This window comes from Oxyura jamaicensis, chromosome 1, assembly GCF_011077185.1.
Source record: "Oxyura jamaicensis isolate SHBP4307 breed ruddy duck chromosome 1, BPBGC_Ojam_1.0, whole genome shotgun sequence".
Lineage (NCBI taxonomy): Eukaryota > Metazoa > Chordata > Aves > Anseriformes > Anatidae > Oxyura > Oxyura jamaicensis.
Window position 1 is genome coordinate 44,798,001 of NC_048893.1, and position 21,505 is coordinate 44,819,505.

Sequence of the window (21,505 nt, forward strand, 5' to 3'; positions counted from 1 at the left end):
GATCGTGAAAGTTTATTAGTTTTCATGTATTCGACACATTACAGAAAATCTGTTTAGAAAAGAGATTGGTTCTTTGATCATGACAAAACAAAGTATTGCTTTTTGGCTGAAACTTATAGCAAATATCCTAGTTCTGAGATTAATTTTCTGTCATTGGTGTTGGGGAGCAGCAGGACGGGGCTTCCTACCAAGGCAGGGGAGGTGGGAGCTGAGGAGAACGCTGGGGCAGGCAAGACTGTGCTGTCACCAACAAGGACAAAACACCTGCCCGAGGCGAGCAGTGCAGGGACAGGGGCAGTCCCTTGGGACAGCCATAGCCCAGGGCAAATTCACAGGGACAAGCGCAGGCTGAGGTTGATTCAGAAGGATGTGTCAGTTGTTGAGGGTCAGCAAGATACATGGCCAGGCACAGGCATACCTACAGCATAGCTCAGATGAGGCCCAGGGGCATGGGTCTGAGCTCAAATGCAGCTTCTGCAGAAGGCAAGATGGCCCCAACAAGGGGCACGTTCTTTCATGGGTCCGACCCAAGGTTACACAGCTGCACCATCCCTGACTTGGCCTTCAGCACAGGCAGCCAAATCACAGAATCACAGCATAGTAGATTGGCTGAGGTTGGCAGGGCCCTCTGGAGGCCATCTGCTAAACCCCCCCAGCTCAAGCAGGGCCACCCAGACCACGCTGCCCAGGAACATGTCCAGGCAGCTTTTGAAGATCTCCAAGGAGAGAGACTACAAAAGCTTTCTGGCCAACCTGTGCCAGTGCTCCTTCACCTGCACGGTAAGAAGGTGCTTCTTGACATCTAGACAGAACCTCCTGTACTCGAGGCTTTGGGGTAGGGAAAGGGAAAATGTTTCCAGAACCTGCTAGTTCCCAAAAATACTTTAGTGCATGCTCATATAGGCTGCTGAGTGACTTCCTAACAATTTTGTCTATTGGCGCCAAATTCAGAAATGTGAAATTTTCACATATATTTCAGTTGTTCTCAGCCTTTTGCTTATTGGATTGTTCTGTATTTTCTTGCCTGCATCCCTTTGCAACACACCACAGTGGTACTGATATCTGTTTTAACAGCCCATCTGATAGAGATGTTCACTGGGAACTGAAAAATCAGAAGTTTCCCATGCTGTGTTTGTTATTCATAGAAACTGATGGGTTACCAGTATTATGGAACAAACTGGATGAGATTTCTCTGGATTTCTCATCCAGTTTGGTCAAAAAGAAAAAATCATATCAAAATCAGGTCAAAAGAAAAATCATGTTAATATCAACATTTATTAAGCATAAAGGTCAAATAGTACTAAAGAAAATAATAAATTTGCATAATGTTTACCATCTGAACACTCTAAAAATTGTTTTCAAGGTGCTTCACTTTTCTTTGTTAGAGAAAGGAAACAAAAATACTTTATATCTTTCAAAAAACATGGCTACCCTGTGAACCCAATACATCTTCTTCATGTTGTTTCTGTACTAGATTTTTCTTCTGTTTATTAAGTCATTTTTTCTCACGAATCAGTTTTTTAAACATAACTTATTTCAAATCAACTCTTGAACTAAGCATCACAGGAGGCAGAGCTACCAGGGTTCTCCATGTTTTTGCATTCTGCTGGACAGACTACCTTTAATAAAAAAATTGAAATAAATCTGAATGACAATGAAAGAAGAGTTTGCCAGGCTTTTGACATCTAGAACTTTCATTCTAAATCAGGATGAAACTAACTTTCACAATGTGTAGATCAGCAACAACATTGTATTCGCTGTCATACAGTCATAACTTATTTCCTGCCTGTAAGCTGTCACATCCTAATACAAATCCTTTGCTTCAGAAGTGGCCTGAAAGGCTGTAATTCCCATAGCTAACTACAGGGATTCTTTACTCCCTCTTTTATGATATAAGATAATAATTTCACTGCATCATTTAAGTATTTCCAGGAATATCTTATACCCAACATATGCAGCAAAAGACCAAAGAGTAAACTATCCATGATGCAGTGTGTCTGCATCCCTTCTCTTTGCTACTGTAAGAAACCATGATCAAGATCATGATGTGCTGGCTCTCTGCATTTGAAAAGACAGATAGACGAACACTACTCTGGCTTTCAAATATAGTCTTAATTTTTTTTCCCTGCTTTGAATTCAAATTGTATTTCAAATAAAATGTGAGAAATAGATGGGTTCAGGCAAGATATTAAGATAAGAATTCTCCCATTTTTAAATTACTTTGTCACTCACTTCAAACTTAAGCTCAAAGCATTATGTTTCTGTCACACTTCCCTTGTTTCTCAGAAAGTAAGAATGTATATAAGCAGGCAGGCAGAAATGGGAGACTGGCTTTCACCATGCAACTCTTGCATATTCTGGAGATGCTGTACAAAATACAAGGCCTTCTAAACATCTGAATCTTCATATAAGTTTACCAGTTCAGTGTTTTAGAAATAGTTACACTTCAACACAAAGGTGATATGCAAATAATCCTGTTGAAAACTGAAGCTATTGCATTAATTTTTCTATTTCTTTGTGCCACTGTTGCAAATTGCTTTAAAATTCCTAAGAGCAGTATGTCATAACTATCTGCACATGTAGCAGATTTATACATTTTTTTCTTTAATGGTTAGCTTGAAAATCTTCACTAGTGCCACTGAGAGGCAATTGTGAAAGAGAAGTTGAGTTCTTTACTTCTTAGTAGCTTAACAATATTCAGAAAAATAAGATGCCAGTGGTATTTCTTATTTTTTTTTTTTATGAAAACAAGATTTATGTGATTATGCTTTCTGTGCCTGTGTTGGTATATAAATGTACATGGTGTTTTTCTGTATATGTCTTTCTGTCAGTTCTATTCCAATAATACTTGTTTCGATTGTCCAATCTCAATCAACTTTACAGAAGCAGAGCAATCTAAACTATATTAAATTCCCAAGAGCTCAATGAAAAATGTGACCAGGTAGAGGAAAGAGACTATTTTAAACTTCCCCTGGGGGTGGAAAAATATATCGTGGCTTCAACCACTATGAAATATCAGATAACCTAGTAGAAAAGATAAATTAGGAGTAATATAACCAAGGAAATATGTTTCATTTGGAATTTGATAGCAAAATATCCAATCCTCAGTCTAATTTCTTCCCCTGCTATGAAATCTTAGGTGCAAATCTGACATTTTTGTGCAGTCAGGATATTAATAATGTCTCTATCTCTTTCTTTTGCCCTCCCTTGCTTATGGATTCTATGATGTCTTACAGGAACTGAACTCATGCTACAGTCTTAATATATTTTGGTTTAAAAACAAACAGCTGTGAGAAGAAAATCCATTGAAAACTAAGTTTTATAAGTGCTTTTACTCACAAAATTGTTTCTTCATGTTATGTCAATCATTAGAAGGATGTTGAATTAAAAAAAATAAATAAAGAAAAGAAAAAAATAATACAAATGACCACTGTACTGAATTGTGATTAATGAATATTAGCAGTAATTCTTGCTCATTCTTTTTTTCAGATGAAGCAGATTGGTCATGATGGCTACAACCCCACCTCTGTAGCTGAATGGTTGGATTCCATTGAATTGGGTGACTATACCAAATCCTTTCTAATTAATGGCTATACATCGATGGACCTTGTGAAAAAAATCTGGGAGATTGAATTAATTAATGTAAGTTGGTTAATTTGTAGCAGTAGTTCCTCCAAAATATATTACAGCACATGTCCTTACATAGCAAAGTGAAAGCACAAAAGCAAATTGCACTACAAATACCATCATCAAGTACTGTTAATGATTGCAGCTCTTATGGCTATACCGAGGTTCACCATACCCTTTGCTTCCATTTGTTTTTCCATTGTCTTTAGCATGGTATTCAATCAGTATGATTGTGTCTGACTTCAGGATGTTGAATGACATTTAAAAATATGTTTTTATAGTTTATAGCTACAAAGTATAAGTCTTCACTTATAAAGTGCTTAACAACAGAACTTCTTATAAAGATACTTAAAGTTTGCTTTTTCCACATGCTCTGGCTAAGTTAAACTTAAAAGAAAAGAACCTTAAATGTAGCCAAGTTATGCTGGGGGGAACAAAATAATTTTTTTAATCACTTTTGCTTGAAACTTTATTTACATGAATCAATTAAATTAGAGGCCCAAATATGGGAAAACGTAAACTTTTGTGTGGACTGTACTGCATATTAATTTGGAATAAGATGAATTTTGTACTGTTACAGTGAAGACATTGACAGTGCAACTCTACCATTGGAATATTCCTGTAAGTTTTGTATCTAAAACTGAGTTTTTTGGTTTTATAAAAGATAATTATAGCTTTGGATCTGCTGTGACTTTTGAAATCAACTGTATCATCATCTTAACTGAGCTTTAAGGCAGTCCCTATATGGACAAAAGTTCAATGTCGTATTTTACCAGCTCTTTACAGACAAAAATCTCTTGCTTCAATCCTCTTGCTTCCCATATAGAAGGTCCTGCATCTCTGCCTCTAATTAGTGCCTAGTTCCCAGAACAGTGAAAGGGCTACCAGTAACTATGGGCAATCAAGCATAAGATAGGGCAGCTGATACAGCTTTAAAGTGGGGAACAGTTCCCACTTCACTCCAAGCTAGAGAAATGGAAAATATAAAGATGGTGCAAAGCCATGTTCCAGCACAGTAGCTGGTGTACAAGGTACAAACATGTATATCCCGAAACCAGAGTTTAAAAGAGCTATTTCATATTAACTGAAAGACTAAGCTAGTACTTGTTAAAATTTCTTACCATCACACTAAGGTTAATTTTAACTAGCATGGAAATGTAGAATTAAGAGTAAGGATCAAAGTCAACCTTATGTGTTCAGTCAGTGGCATTCAATGTATGTTGTAGGTGTATAAAGGAAGTTAGGATATGATTGATTTTATGGGTGTCTCCTGCTAAACTATTTATAACTGTAATTCCTTTTTCTGTAAGCAGATGAAATTTTAATAAGAACTGGGGATCCTTTGCTCTAGAACCTTATATGAGTGAAAAACCAGCACCACGTTGAAAAAAGTGGAAATCTCTGCTCACGTTACTTTTTGCAACTTTATTTTGCATCCCATTTTGCCATTATCAATTCAGAAACAAATTACCCTTTAGCTCCCCCAAGTGGATTATTAAATCCTCATTAAAGGCTTGAATTCCAAACTTAAACCGATAAAATGGGAAGTACCTGCACTGAAGTTAACAGGAATACACTTCTGTAAAATTAGTATAAACCAAACCAGTACATATCCCTCTAATTTCAAGGCTTAATAGCATGTTCTCATTTAAGGCCTGTGCTTTTTAGGAAAACATTCATTTTTGCCATGGTTTGCAAGGAGGAGCTGTTAAAAAGTTGCTAAAATATTTGTATAGTTATAGATACCCAAACAGTATATATTTTTCCCACCTGATATAATGTTGCATTATGTTGTTCAAGAGCATAATAACTAAACCAGTTCTATATTCTCAGAATTTTCTTTCTAGTCTAGTCAACATATATTTCCTTTCTTTTTTTTTTCTGATTTTCCCACCAGTCAGTAGTATCTAATCATAAAGAAATAATTGTTTCCTAAGAAAATCTGTAGCTCAGAGAAGTATTTATTGTTATTTTGCTGTTTGGATGGAGGGGAATCTTTCAGAAATTGACAAAAAATTGGTCTGAGGTGCTATGAAGTCTGACAGAACAAGATGCTTATCTTGTAGTCCTGCTGTCTGAAATCAATTTCAAAGGCATTCAGACCAGGGCAAACAAGACCTTATTACAGAAAGTTTTTCATGAAGGAATCCATAAGCATAAAAGACACTAACAGTGGAATTATGACTTCTATATTTAGTAGTTCAGAATCAAGGCACTTGGAAAATAACAGAAATTCTCAACCCAACATCCTGAAAAGAATTCAAAGTACCCTTGGTTTGGTGGTTCTTAGTGCTTCAGTTGTAGATTGAGTGCTTCAGTTGTAGATTGAGTTTCATTTGTATCTACTCCAAATACTCAATAGAAACATAACAAAAGGGTTACAGATATGATAACTTTTTCATTTTAGCCATCAGTTAAACAGTTGCAGCCACTAAATTTGACAGAAAAGCTGTTCTTGCTTCCTATTTCTTAGTCATAACTTCTTTCCATTATGCTATTGGGAAATCATCCATGGAAATCATTCTGGAGTGGTAGAAACAGATTTGAGGGTAGATATAATATATTTTATTAAGTAAAGTAGCATAGCTGAAAGGGTAGGGGAGACAAGGAGACAACATTTGCTTTTGCACAAGCCCTTGTTTACATTCTAAAAAATGAAAATTCTTTACTATATTCTTTCTACAACTTTTGTCATCATCAACTCCCACACTGGTGGATGAAGTTCATGAGGTCTTAGATTTTTTTCCTATGTTAATAATAAGGTCATTCTTTATCATAATGGCATCTAATATGCCATTGTGAGTTTTACTGATAACATCTCTGAACTTACATGTGTGATGCTGACCAAGGTGTTCTATTTCTATTTCAGTGCATAAATCTATTAAGTTATTAAAGCAAAGAGCCCATTTTGCATTTTGGGGGGAAGAAAAAAAAAAAAAAAAAAAAAAAGGCAGAGAGCATATTGGGAAAGTCTCCCTGCAGCTGAATGAAGCTAGCCTCCATAAATTCCTTTGATAAACTATAACAGGTGGTGAGAGAGAGCATCATGCAGAGGATGATTCAAAGTGGTTAAATTACGGCTAATTATCTGGATTGCTTCCTAGAGAAATTTGTCTCTCCCTACTGACATGTAGAGATGCTAAGAAGATTAGCTTTAGTACATTAAAGTTAACCTTTGTGAGTAACTCCTTACTCCCATAGGAAACTGGAATGGTCAGCGCTTTAAATATTCCTAAAAAGAACATCAAGAACATCTTTTACTTTTATTTCTGATACTGTTTTACTATCCTTGGAAGTTAGCATCTAGTCAAGCACATTTGGAAAAAGTGAGTTGAGAATGCCAAGCACATGAGAAAAGAAGAAATTCCAAGACACCAGCGGTAAAGGCCATCTTCCTTCAGCTTCTCTGGTCTTCCAGCTACCTTATTGGCAGAAACAAATTTAATATGCAGCTTTCTGCATCAAGTTAATGTCAGCTCTAATTTATGTGCTAGTCTCTTTGGACTTTTATGTATACATACGTATAATGTTTGTTATTTCAAGCACAATCAAGCAGCAATTATTTAAAGCAATTGTATCAGAAAAGTAATTTAAAAAGTAATTAATTCATGTTATCTTTCATCAGCCTTTCCAGTCCTTTTTCAACAAACCAGACTTTGGAGTTTAGATTCTGTTTCACTAATTTATTTCTCATTTAAATCAAGAATTTTCCCAAATTCATTGCCTAATTTCTCCGGTGTGTGCTTCTTGGGACGCATTGGTCTAATTACACAGAATCACAGAATGGTTGAGGTTAGAAGGGACTTCTGAATATCATCTAGTCCAACCCCCCTGCCAAGCAGGATCACCTAGAACACATTGTGCAGGATGGCATCCAGGTGGGTTTTGAATATCTCCAGAGAAGGAGAATTCACAACCTCTCTGGGCAACCTTTTCCAGTGCTCTGTCACCTTCACAGTACAGTGTCCTCTCACATTCAGATGGAACTTCCTGTGCTTCAGTTTGTGCCCATTGAAGCACAATTGCCTTGTCCTTAGATTTTAAGTATTCAGGATATGCCTTTTCCCAGAACTGGCTTTTCCAACACTTCTGTTTTTATCTCCCAGATTCCTTGGCTCAGTAGAAAAGTCAAATTCTTACTCAGATTCAGATACCATCTATTCAATGATGTAGCTATGTGTAACATTTCTGAAAAATGTCTAATCTGCTGAAAGTCCACTATGTTCTGAAATCCTAACCCATCTAAACTATGTACGTTGCTTTAAAGTATAAATGCTCTTCTACATGACTAATCATATTATTCTTGTCTGTTATTCTGGATTACTTACGTAACCCTCCCCCTCTGGGATTCACTCTGTTCAGAGAACTTTTACCAAAAAGATTCTTCATGCAATATATAAACAAGTTAAAAGTACAAAGTGAGTTATCTATTGTCTAATACACACAGTACATTGCAGGACTAATGAACTAAGCATTAAATCAACACCCCACTCCCCACCCCCCCACGCCCCCCCCACCAAATGAGTCACTCAGTCTACTGGGCGAATAGTCATCAGTCAGGTAGGGAAGCACTGGCCTCTGCTGCTCTGTGGAACAGGATAATCTATGATGTTGCTGAATTGCTGTCTTCTGATTCCCTTTTTTTCCTTTGGATTTTATGCCTTTTCATTCAAGTGTTGTTATTCTTGAATCCTCGAGGTGCTGGTTTCCCCAGCCTCAACAATCCTACTTATGTCTGCAATTTCATCTTTCTTATCTTGTGTGCTTCTAGCCTATGTACTCTCTCACAGCTCCTTCTCACGCCCTAGCACTTGTCTCAAAAGAAAACTGAGAATGGTTACACAGCTGTGCTATACTGAAAGTAGGCCTCGAATCACAGATAGATGAACTCCTGGGAGGAAGGTTGTATGTAAGTGGCCTGGTTTACATTTCCTCTCAAGTAGTTCATCCTGCACTGTGAGCCTCATCTATTTTTGTACAATGATCTTTCACATGGATGATTCAGTCTTTTCTTTAAAATTAATATTAACAAAATGGTTTCATATATTCAATTAGATTCCAAATTTTGAGCTTTTGGGGAAGTGTTAATCATACAGTCTCGCCCAACTTGTATGTTTATGTTAGGATATGATTGCTATTCAGGATCAGATCAAAGATACTACAGAAAGGAAATAGCTACGAATGGACTGTCTCCTATTAGTTTATAACTAAATACTTTGGACTATCCACAATACTGTTGGCAAGTTTCACAATTTAAATATGCACTGTGTGAAAAAGTGACTCGTTATTTAGAGCTGCTGCATGATATTTTCACTGCAGCTCACTAGATTTTGTACTGTAGTAACGCGAGTGCATAAAAATGGCCATACTGAAACAGATCACAGGCTCTACGTAACCCACTGGGCTGTCTATAAAAATGACTTGAAACAGGTGATGAGGGAAAGCTATGTAAAAAGGACAAGTGTATTCTGGACAGTGTTCTGGTCATTAATCATGCTCAGCTGAAGGATTTCTGGAATTGAGCCATTTCTTTACAACTGGTCTTTGTCTTTCTTACCTTGAAAAGCTTACAATCATCATCAAGTTTTGTGATCTTACTGCTAGTCCTCTTTCCTCTGGAATTTATAAATATATTGAACAGCAGATGTCTATTCACAAATCTACTCAGAAATTCACTAGGAACCTTATTCCACTTTGAAAACTGTGTTTTCTTCTACAGTTTCCTGTTTTAACTATCTATTTGGCCATAAAATAACCTCTTCTTATGGCATCATGCCATGATTGGTTTTTGTTTATTAGATTTTTTATTTTTTTTTTGTACAAGCCTTTTGAGATTGGGTTTGTCAAAAGACTTCAGAAATCCAGACAAGCTGTATCAAGCATATCATCAACTTTATCTATGTTTTTTGTTTGTTTGTTTGTTTTTTTGACTGTTTCAGGGTTCTAATAGGCTTTTTAGAAATGAGGTGCCTTTACAACAGTCACTTTCACTCTTCCTGGTTGTATTTATCCATGTGTCCACATGGATACATTATTAATGCATTATTAAATTCTTACTAATTTGCCTTGGACAGGCTTAAGGGCCTTTATTTCCACAAATCTTCCATGAAACTCTTTTTTTTTCTTTAAAATTAGCATCAACTTTTTCACCCTCAGATAGCAAGGTTTTCAAGAAGTTCAGCCTTGAATTCCTTCTCTATTTATCTTTTTCTGTTCTATGGTTCATTTTACACTTCTATCATTTATTTCAGTCATCTCTTTTGCAAACTAAAGAGTTTTGCAAAATGGCTAAACTTAGCCATTTCATACTTTCAGAATTCCTTGTCCTGTATCTTTCTAGTGCTTCTCTGTATAATTGTGATGCACAGAATGCCAGCGACACCATCCTAATTTCAAAGTTGCAGTTTGAAGTTGAATAATGTACTTCTGTACATTATTCATATTAAAACTGCACCTATGGATATAAATAATAGTGACTTCTGTGTTGAACTTAGCTCTCAAAGCTCTTCTGAGGCCTTAGACAACTAATGCACCTACAATGTCAGTAAAACTTAAAGTCTCTGCTTAAAAGACTTGAAAATGGACTACATACTGCATTCAGATTTCTTGACAAGGTTAATGTCTCGCTTAGCAGCCTCCCCATCTTCTCCAACAAAACAGATAGCAACTTCACAGCTTGACTGGGTGATACACACCAAATGGATGGATTTTGTACAGTGCTCACTTGACAGCTTAATTTCTTGTGCTCTTCCCCATGAAAGAAGCCTTTTTCTTAGGAGGGCTGTCCTTCAAATTCTGTTTGACAAATTATTTTGCAACTCTTCTCTTGTTAATACTTAATTTCCCAAGTGTACCACTCTGCAAAGGCAGATTTAGAGGAAAAATGAAACATTACATCTCAAAAACATATTCTTATACATTGCAATTGCAGAACTACAATTCTCATTCCTTTTCCTCTTTGACTCAGAGCCCTGTGCTAGATTTCAGGTCGTTGAAAGAATTAAGACTGTGTTTGGAACCACAGATCCTTTCTGATCTCCTAGAGACACTGCTGACTTATAAAGATGCCCATAGCTCTTCTTGTAGTTACTTTGTAAATGGCACCATTTTTGATAATCAGAAGAGCTTTCAAGACTGTAAGTCTGCATTAGCAATAGTCTGTGGGATTTCAACTTATTAGGAACCTTATTAAAAATAATTTCTATAGTTGTTTAATTTAGAAAAATTCTCTGTATGACATTTTCTTGTTCAATGCCTTTCCAAATATTCAGGAGCATTTTGCTAGTATAATTGATTAAGAAAGTATTTGAAATTAATTTATGTGAACAAATATTTTTAAAACAGCTACAAAGATGCACATGTGCAGACACGTGTGTATGTATTTATTTATATTTAAATGTATATAACTGAAAGTAAAGAATTATGCAGCAAGCTAAATGATGGACTCTCACCCTTCAAATATAAGTGCCACTTTTGCAGAGGCAACCATGTTTATGTACAGGTGCAAAATAAAACGTTTTATATTCCAAAGGTTCTAGGTAGTGTAAAATGATTGAGAATCTCTCTGCCATCCTGCAAAAGCAAATGGGCTTGTTTACTAAGAAACAGATGTTTCTACCCGATGAAAATTTTGTGGGAATCTCTAAAATTCTTTGCCAGGCAGGCTGAACTTTCAGTCTTCATATTCATTAGTCAGGTAATAATCTGTGCATTAAGACATTTAGGAGAATCTTTTCTACTACATTTGTGGTGTTTTATATGTTAAATAACTGCAATTTTGAAATGGCTAATTCACAGCCTTTATTGATATGAGAAAACATGAAAGAAACTTTCTAAAAACATTCAAATTCTCTGGCTTATCTGTTTGCAACACTATCTTAATTTGCTTATATAATAGGATCAAGTATTAAGCAGTTTTTTTTGACAACAGGATAGTTGCTTATACATTTGAAATCACGTATACTGAAGATGGGTCTGAAACAGAAGAGAATCATGATGCATGATTTCTTGCTGCATTATTTCTTGATGAGCTAAGGCATGTATATGGATTTGCTCAGTTGCTCCTACATTAGTAGAACAATGTCTCAAATGACATTACATTAATTTGTGTGAGCTGCTACAGTTGTAAGTAATTCTCTAAATTACTCTATTTTCCTTTGAAATGGGATCAGTAAGTTCACTGCATGTATAAAAAAAGCTATGAAATACTATACAAGTAGCATTTTTTCCATACACGATAGCCGTGTAGATTTTGTTATCCACAGCACCCACAGAGGTCTCAGAAAGGTTTTAATAATGCCCATTTTTGTTCCTTTTGCAAATATGATATTCTTAACAATTCCAATTGTGTAGTAAATTTGCTCCATTGGATCTTGCATTTTAAAAGATTCTGCAGTCAGATTCTTTCTGCTTTGAATACTGCCAGCAGCTCCATCAGTCACTCAGTTCATAAATGATTGTGGATTTTACTGATCATTTAGAAATGGCTGTTGTAGCAATGCAGTGGCAGTCTCTAGAAATCATAATGGAAGTGCTTTTATCCTCAACAAATCCATGTACCAGTATTGTAACTTTATAATATGTTTAACTCTTTTGTACAATTTCTGCATGTAACATTTTGAATAGATAGTGGTCTTGGCTTCTTGAGTGATTTGATGTACAAAATTCCATCTGTTCTTCATGGTAATGCAAAATACTTTTTAAATACGCCATCATCTTTTGCCTACACTGTTATTTGCAAAAGATCGGGAGACAATGTAAAACATGGCAATTTCTTCAAACCATCCGCTATTTACCTCTTTCTACTTCCACCTTGGATCATAACAATGTTTAGACAGAGGAAAAGGGGAGGAAAAAACACTTCTTCTAGTTTAAATACAGTGCTTTGTTCAAATACAAGGGAAGAAAAGAAGAGAAAGCATTTGTACTGTGAGGATTTTCACAGCATTTACATTTTTGATAATATAATTCTTTTTTAGTCCATCCAGTATCATTTTACACCACAGATTATTTAAGGAAAAGAGACTAAGTATTTTACAATCATTTCCCTGATGCTGTATTTATATTTCTTTATATTTTGACAGTAATTTAATTTCTGATTTTAAAAATATGGTAAAATAACAGTGTTTGATCATTAAATAAAATAATTGAAATTTGCAATTTCTTTTAATTTTTCCCATTTCCTCAATATATTTCTAATTTTAAAGATTTCAGTTATACTAAAATGATATAATTTTTAACAAGTTACCTCTTTTTTGCTCTTATATTAGAATTCTTAAACCCCCTTTTTTTCTCTCTCTCTCTTTCTCTCTTTTTTCTTTCTCTCTGCCCCATGTGCTCTTCAAAACAAATTATAATCAGGTAGTGATTGGCAGCAATTTTTAGCACTAATAATCAAAGCTAAGCAATTTTAGCACCTATTGTGTTCCACCTGCAGGATCATTTTCTTGTCCTGTAACACACTAGGTAGCACAAATGATTGATTTGTAATGCAAGATAATTTTTTTATTAAAGCTCTGCCTAGTGCTCGAGAGGGTATCATCTCTGAAGTATCCTAACAAAATCTCCTCTCATTCAGGCAGCAAATAAATTGCCTTATCATCTGATTTTCTGTCTAAAATGTTAGTGTTCTATAAAAAGGTTCATACTTCAAGATTCAGAATGTGATCTTTCTGGAGAGTACAACTGAAGAAGCTCAAGCCAAGAAGCTTACTCCCTTACTCCTATAAGCTAAAAAATAACCTCTCTGCAGAGCCTACAAGCTCTCTACAAAGGCAAAAATAAATAAATAAATAAATAAATAAATAGTAACTAAATATTTTGTTGCCCTAGGCAACAACTTGTTCTGCCTTCAGTATCTTAGAAGAGCCTTGAACAAAGAGTTATATTTTATCAACTTAACCTTTTCAGTGTTGGGGAGCCTGTAGGAAAACCTGGTTTCTATTTTAAAATAATGTCCTTTTTCGTATCCTTAAATCTGATGTTTAGATATTTTAGACACATCGTACTTCAAATATGGCCCTGCAAACATGCAATCTAAACATTAATTACATTAAACATTCATTACAATAGTTGTACATTGTAATAGAAGGTAGATTCTTTAAAAAGATTTTATTATGGGTATTTAAATTTTGTTTTCTACAAAATTTGTGCTAGTTTTGCTGAAATAAAATGCTTGTTTCATATGATTTCATTTTCATTTTCATCCCGAAAAACCTACCTCTCATAGTTTTAGCTTGTCATTTTAAACTAGATTATGTTGATTGAAGGTTAGTGTGAAATACCTGAAGTTCATCATAGATAAAAGCAAGTGAATATACTGATGTATATACAATACTGATGTATTGTAAACCTATACTTCTGCCTTTACTTTGAAGAAATTTGGCCAGTTATAAAAATCATAAAGAAGTATCCCCTGTTTGCAAGGAAATAATACTAGTGAATGTTTTACGTAATGTTTTCAAGGACTACAGTACTATTTTGGTGCTTTTAAAAGAATACTGGGATTTTCAACTAACTTTCTTTCAGCAGTGTGCAAAGGAGAAATCATTCCCCTTTAAAGTGTTTTTTTTTTTTTTTTTCTACTTCTTCATTGCTTTATAGGATATTGTGATGGGTTGGTATTTCCCATAAAAAATGCCAAGAATGTATCAGATCTTGACTTGCATCATTTGTCTTCTGTTCACCACTGGTTTTAATAGTTAAGGGTACAGAGGACTAAATAGCAGTCATTTTAGCTAAAAGGATGTTGAAGTTCAGAGTCATTTTAGAAATATTCTCCCTGCACAGCAGATTTTGTTAACATTCTCAGGTGTAGGACCAAATGCAGTGCTGTGCCGTGTAGACCTATCAGAGTGATTAATGTACCAGAAATAGGACAGCAGCATTATCCTGTGTGTTCCGCCTGATTCTCCCTTCTCACATTGTTCACAGCCAGCCTGGATATCCCTGCAATCCTCTGCATTTGTATCATACAAACACAGCCTGGATTTCAAAAAAGAGTGAAAAGTATTATACCAAGAGTATTAATAGAAGTAAGGTCAGAGTTTTTGAACACCATAAGGACGAGAGGAAAGGAAATATTCATATAGCTGGAAATGATGTATTGGTTCTATTGCAGCCTGCAGCCAATAGGGCTTGAGTCCCTAATGTAATCTTCAAGGATTTTACTCTTCATTGTTTTTAACTTTCAAAGGAAGTAGGTTTCAGTCACTTTTTATAAGAGGCAATTCAAAATAACTGGTGGTGCTGAGAAAGCTTTCGTATTCAGTCTATGTTATTTCAAAATTAGATATTGTTATCTCTAGTTGCCAATTTTCAACAGATTTAGATAGCATATAGGCAGCCCCGCTGTTTACGCCCTTGAAATAGTTATTGATAGGTATTTGTGATCCCTTTCATAATGATCAAGTCATCGCAAGGCTATGTACATTTAACTCCTGATTTATATTCCTACATTAGTTTGCACTTTTCCTTGCTTGGTTTAAAGAATGTTTTTAATATCATGTAGAGATCTTAAAAATTCAGCATTCATCTAAAAGTCGTGTGTTGTATAGTTTCAAATTCAATTCCATAATTTGAAAAAAAGAGAGAGAGAAAAAAAACATAGTTAAAAAATTATATGTGCAGTGATATTCACTGATACTCAGATAATAAATTATAACATAGCTGTTGCAAATATGTTATTAGTCTGTTAATAGAAAATGAAAGATCTTTCTGTTTTTATGGAGCTCAAAAGAGAAAGTCAGTCTCAAAGTCTTTTACTGTGTTTATCCATTTTTGTTCATCAATGAGTTAAATATCTGATTTAGATGCAGTAAGGAGAGAATCTAGTAATAAATGTAGTTTATTCTTACCTATACTATTTTCTAGATGTTGAAAGATGGACCAGAATCTGTCTGAGACAGAGTTATATTGCACAATTGCATTCATCAGAAAAAGGGCATGCACCTGTTTTCCAGATAGCTGTTTTTATTATTGTTGAAGAGTCAGGCCAAGTCCTTGGCCATTCTGTTTTTATCAGAGTCTAGACTGCACACTACCGTTTCAAACAGAAAATTAAAAAATAAACATATTGTACAGATGCAGGTGAGCTGCTACTGACTGTCTGGCAATCATCATAATTGAAAAGAATTTCTTGTCATCCCCTCTTTCACAAGCATGGTCTCCTTGAAGATGGAAAATCTTCTGTCATAATGTCTTTGTTTCAAATACCCTTCAGGAAAGTCAAATATATATATATATTTTATATATATTTATTTTATTTTATTTACTTATATATATATATATACACTCACGTGCACGCATAAAGCAACAGCAGAAGAATTACGCCTATCTAAGTACTTTAAACATTTGTGTTCCCACATGCAATATGGTTCTACTGTGTTTTCTGTGAATGTAACAAAACACAAGGCTTGTGCTTCCTGTCTTATGAGTTACATTAAGTTAAGATTTATATAAGCAATATCAAAGTCATACCTGAGGAGGATGGATGACAAAGCATTGGGCTAGTTCATAAATTTACATTATTAAATATAAATCAGAGATCTAGGGTGCTTCTTTTGTTGAAGCTGAGAACAATTTTCAAGCAGAAATAACTCTTCTTACCTGCTTTTAATAGCAAAGGTCATTATCTTGGGATATCTGCTTTGATCTGTGAACATTTTTTTGTTAATCTGTGGCTCCCTGGGAAGTAGAAGCAGTAAGATGTGACTTAATGTGAGAGAAAAAAAAAGAAAAAAAAAAAAAAAAAAAAAAAAAACAAGTTTTGTTTGCCTCTAAGCATATGGAGTGGTTGGCTTTGGAAATTCACTAGAACAAAAACGTGGGAAAGAGGAAACTGTGAACAGGGGACAGTAGTAAATGAGGGAGTTATAAGCAAGGATGAGATGTCAAGAGTGGGAAACAACTGTCAGATTTCTTAGCAAGAAAGTTTAGAAATATATAGTGGAGTAACATACATGGGGTATATAAGTATCATTTAAAAAAAATAGGTAAAGTCCTTACTTTATATCTACAATGTAAATATATGACCACACTAGTATATGGAGAGTTTCAAATATTCAGAATTATTTTCACAATTAGGTTTTCCATGTTTTCCTTTGGTCTTCATACTTGATAGCTTCCTAGCTCTTTGTGGCAGAGAATCATCTTCATGGATGGCTAGAGAGCTTCTAGAACACGCTAAAATATGATCTGAAATTTTAGTTTCTCTCACTATTTTTCCTACTGTTATTAGTAAACAATTACAGGATATCAAAATGATAATTTATCAAAAATAATGGAAGATGACCAGGTCATTTATAGAAGGAATAAAACATTGGGTAGTGTTCCTGGTAAGATTTGTGTCAATGATACCTTGATATGAGAAGCAGTTTAAGGAATATTCATTAAGGGTATTTGGTTTAAGCTAAGGTTCTGGGCAAAACATTTTCCTAAGGATTTTGGTCTAATGTAATTCAGCTTTTCACCGTAACATTTTGAATGGTCCCAGAATTCAGATACAGAAACAAACCAGCTGCTGTCTTCTCTGCATTTCCTCAGGGATTTAACAGAAATTATTCCAATGTGTCAAGGATAAAAACCCTTCACTTTCTTGCAGGAGGTACTGTTAGGCAAAATAGCTGAGATTTTGTGTTTATTGCTGACAATTTTTGTATATTTCCATAAGTAACATAATTTTAGTTTTCTTGTTTTGTTGCTGTTCTGATAAGTATTTTTTCTGTGTAAGTATGCAATGAGCTACTGTTATTTCTCTTCTGAGAGTTAAAGATATTGCTCATAATTCAGTACAGATCTGTTAATCGAGCAAAGAAAAATTTTATTTGGTTCTGAAACTCACTTATTTGGTTTGACTGTACATGTAGCAATTATCAAGACAGTAAATATACTCAGAGGGTCTGAACTGTAAATCTTCTGATGGGAAAATGTCAAGGTAAGTTTAAATAATAAGAGGATCAGAAATGTGTTTACAGATGCTGCAGAAATTTGTCATCAGAATCACAACAGGCATAATTCTGAATATCTAAAATCTTATACTCAAATTCAGTCTTTGTCATGTCCTACTGATGTATTAAAAGTAGCAAAATTAAAAAATAAAAAATAAAAAAAAAAATGAATACTCTTCCCAATTATCTGTCAAAGTCAGTGTAGGATGATGTGGCAAAGGAGATATCTCTTTATAACAAATCATTTCACTTAACTGTAAAAGAGATTAATATTTCTGATAATACCCATAGTCAGTCTTTACAGACAACTAGCAGTACAACAACAAAAATGTAGCATGCTTTATTTACTTTAGAAGCTAGCTGACACTTATCTCAGAAAAATACCATGTAGAATCAATTCTTTTTATTGTTTGTGTTGTTTTCTGCTTCAGCCTTTTTGTCTCGAAGGGCTGTTTCCATGAAAATGTTTCAGAGCTCTGTTTGCTCTCACCGTTAGTTTCCCACCTGAGTTGCTAGTCCTGTTTAGCTGACATGCTGAAAGTAAGTTGTAATAATACATAAAGAACAAATGCTGCTCAGTGCAATGTACATTCTGGGAAATACTTGGAGGTTTTGTATCTCCAGTGCCTTCACCAAAGCAGTGTTGCAAGCAGCTGGGAAGTGGCTTGGGGATATGTATGTCATTGTGTGTGCATGCATGGATATGCTGTGCATAAAGTTCTGGAAATCTCTATCTCCTCAGAAAACATAGTGATATTTCAGTAATCCAAATGCTTATTCAATGTATTATTTGATATGAAGCTCTTGAGAATGTTTTAAATGTATGAACTAAAGTTATTGCTGCAGTAAGGTACAGTGAGGTGTGTAGGTAATATGTAAAGATGTATATTGTAACATAAAAACAAAGCTTACAGAAACAATGAAGAACGTGCTATAAATTAATATATCTTTAACCAATCTGCATTCTTGTGTTATGCTTAACTTGTTCATGAATCCTCCCCTGGCTTTTATTTTTTAAGACTTTTCCACTGCCAGCCTTCACACAATATTAGAGTCATATGAGCCATATGAACAATAAAATAAAAAATGTAAAAAAAAAAAAAAAAAAAAAAGAGAGAGAGAGAGAGAGAGACCAATAACATTCCCATACCGCTTGGACCCAACCAGTCTCTTTCTTCTGAAGGATAAGTGGAAAAAAACCCAGATACATTATTCAGTATTTTAGAGTGTATCATCTAAATAGCCATTCTGCAAATGCTTTTAATTTCCAAATGAGTTTTTAAGACACACCTTTATAAAATTATGCTCCAAAAAATGAAACGTTGGGCAAAATTCACAACTGTCTTTCATCTGTACTTCATCCGTACGTTATATTAATTAGTCTTTTTGCATATTCCAGTCATTAAGTGGTTGAAAGCAAAACACTACATTGTTAGAAAAAACTCTGCTTTTTGTATACATCTTACAGTTCCTTGCAATGATTGGTGCTACAGCGCTCAATCATGGATATCACAGAAGCTTGCCATACTTCTTTTTTTAATTTCTGCTAAAACAAAAGAACAAATAGGCTTAATTTTTCATAACTGTAGAGATAATTTTTCATAACAGTATCACAGTTCTGAAAAGAAAATTCATCTCTCTTCTTGAAATATATTTCTTCAAACTTAAAATATTCAAAATTTTAAAAATTACATTTTGAAAATCCAAAACATGCAAAAGTATTTTCTTGAAAATATATTTTATATAGCAAAATGATAACTTGAAATTTCAGGCATTTTGAAAGCAATCATTTGTGTTTTCTTTAACTTGTATGAAACTTGCTAGGTCATATTCTACTTTAGCACAAGAGGGAATTATGAAGATATAAAATTTCAGTTGCTGGCCATATCAGTAGAATTCATATTTACAACTCAGGCATAGTCATAGGAGATACATGTCTAGATTCTCACTGTAATCATTGAAGAAATGCAGTCATTTCTGTGATATGAATCATCCCATCCTAAAGCAAATGCTTAAATTGCATCAGATGAGTCATGCCTATTTCTCTCTGCTAAGTTAAAAGGACCCTTAGTCAGGTACTGAGGTTGTTGTTGTGGATATTTTATGTTCCATAAAATTAATATCCCTCTAAATCTGAACATGGTGTTGTACATGAGAGAATAGAAATTATTGACTAAAAATATGGTAAACAGGAAACATAATAAGCTATATTCAGGAGAAAAAAAAAATACAAACAAAGAAGCAAACAAGCAAATAAAGGATAGCAAACAAACAAAGCAGTCACAGTATAGAAAGTTCTGAGATGAAACCTGGTTCCTGTGGAACCCTGTTTCACTGTTGTGGAAACATAAAGGACAGTCTTTGTATGTTCAGAGAAAGTTATTTTAGCTCACCATTGTATGCCAACACATTTTATCATGAAATATCACTGGCTGTGCCAGACTTAAATACAACGTACTCCTTAGGAAAGTCATATATCATACATTTGTTTTTCTTTTATTTTCCTGCAGCTATCTGCCTCAATTACTGCTATGGCAATTGTATTACAAAACAGAACAATTTTTGCCCTATCTTTATAAACCCACAGTCTTTGGTATTGAAAGAGTGGCTAAAGTAAATAGTATTCTCTTTCAGTCTCACTTTTCAAACATGCCACTTTTGTGCCACTTTCTACTAAAGTGTAGAAAAATATCATATAAAACAAGTTTTCAGGTTCTCTTTTTAATTTCCTGTGTCCTACCCTGAGATCATCAGTCAAATTCTGTTTCTTATTCATGCAAGGTAAGTCCCACTCAGCACAGACCCTGATTTTCTGGTGGCTGTGCTCTTCACAGCTGTGCCTACAGGAGCATGGAATTATTTGAACCTAAATGCACTTCCTAAGGATATTTTTTATACAAGATGATGCTTTGTAAACTTAATCACAAGAAAATTAAAATTCATTCTGTGTTTGGCAGTTAAACCAAACACTTGCTCAGATTATCTCTGTATATGTCTCCTAGGTTCAACTAGTACATATGCTTTACATCTGTGACCTATAAAACTTTTACAAACATTTTTCTAGTGGGCTCTTAGAACATGTGTACCTGCGTGGCATAGAAGGAATGATATTTGATTACGTTTTCCTAACTCTGAGGATAGATGAGCTACACATGCAGAATCACCAGCTCCCTCCCATATTTCTACAATTAGTTTAGAATACAAAAAAAAAAAAAAAAAAAAAAAAAAAAAAAAAGTTTGAATATGTTGCTATAAAAATAAATTGTCTAAACATATTTTGTATTGCCATTGATATTTCTGTGCACTATTTTCATACTATTATCAATACTTCTATGGAGTACAGAACGGGTATGACAGAACTCTATAGGTTTGAAGTATAACACCAAAAGAGTGTCAGAATAATGCATTAGAATAACAATATTTTTAAAAAATTGCATTAAAAACATTTTAAAAGTAATTTAAAGAAAAAAAATGTTTACGCCGTGTAAAAACCTAGAAGACTGTATTTCAGAGAGAGCAGTGTGAACATCAATTGATGCATTTAAAACAAGTGAAAACAGTGGTGTACAATAAACAGGACAGAAAGATGGGCCGGAAACCTAATAGGAGGCTCCCCATCCCTAAATTCTGTGATTCAGTGCTGATACCATAATACAACTTTCCTATAAAGTAGCATATATTGCTACTACGTTTTAAAAGAGTAAGGCATTTTAGAGGCATTGTAATAAGTGAAAACTCCACTAGGTGGTTCTGGTGCTCTTCTAACGAGTACTGAGAATGCTAGTGCAGGGCAATTTTTTTCTTTTTTCTTTTCTTTTCCTTTTCTCTTTTCTTTTCTTTTCTTTTCTTTTCTTTTCTTTTCTTTTCTTTTCTTTTCTTTTCTTTTCTTTTCTTTTCTTTTCTTTTCTTGTTTTCTTTTCTTTTCTTTTCTT

At 34.4% G+C, this 21,505-nt stretch overlaps 1 protein-coding gene across 10 annotated transcripts in view; it reads left to right on the forward strand.

The window, feature by feature from the left end:
• The window catches only part of ANKS1B (ankyrin repeat and sterile alpha motif domain containing 1B), a 444,131-nt gene that overhangs the window by 278,684 nt on the left and 143,942 nt on the right, over positions 1–21,505 (forward strand). For all 10 annotated transcript variants that reach the window (XM_035336443.1, XM_035336434.1, XM_035336452.1 and 7 more), the window contains one exon: positions 3,490–3,642. In XM_035336443.1, the coding sequence (XP_035192334.1) occupies positions 3,490–3,642 (153 nt within the window). The remainder of the gene's footprint in view (positions 1–3,489; positions 3,643–21,505) is intronic.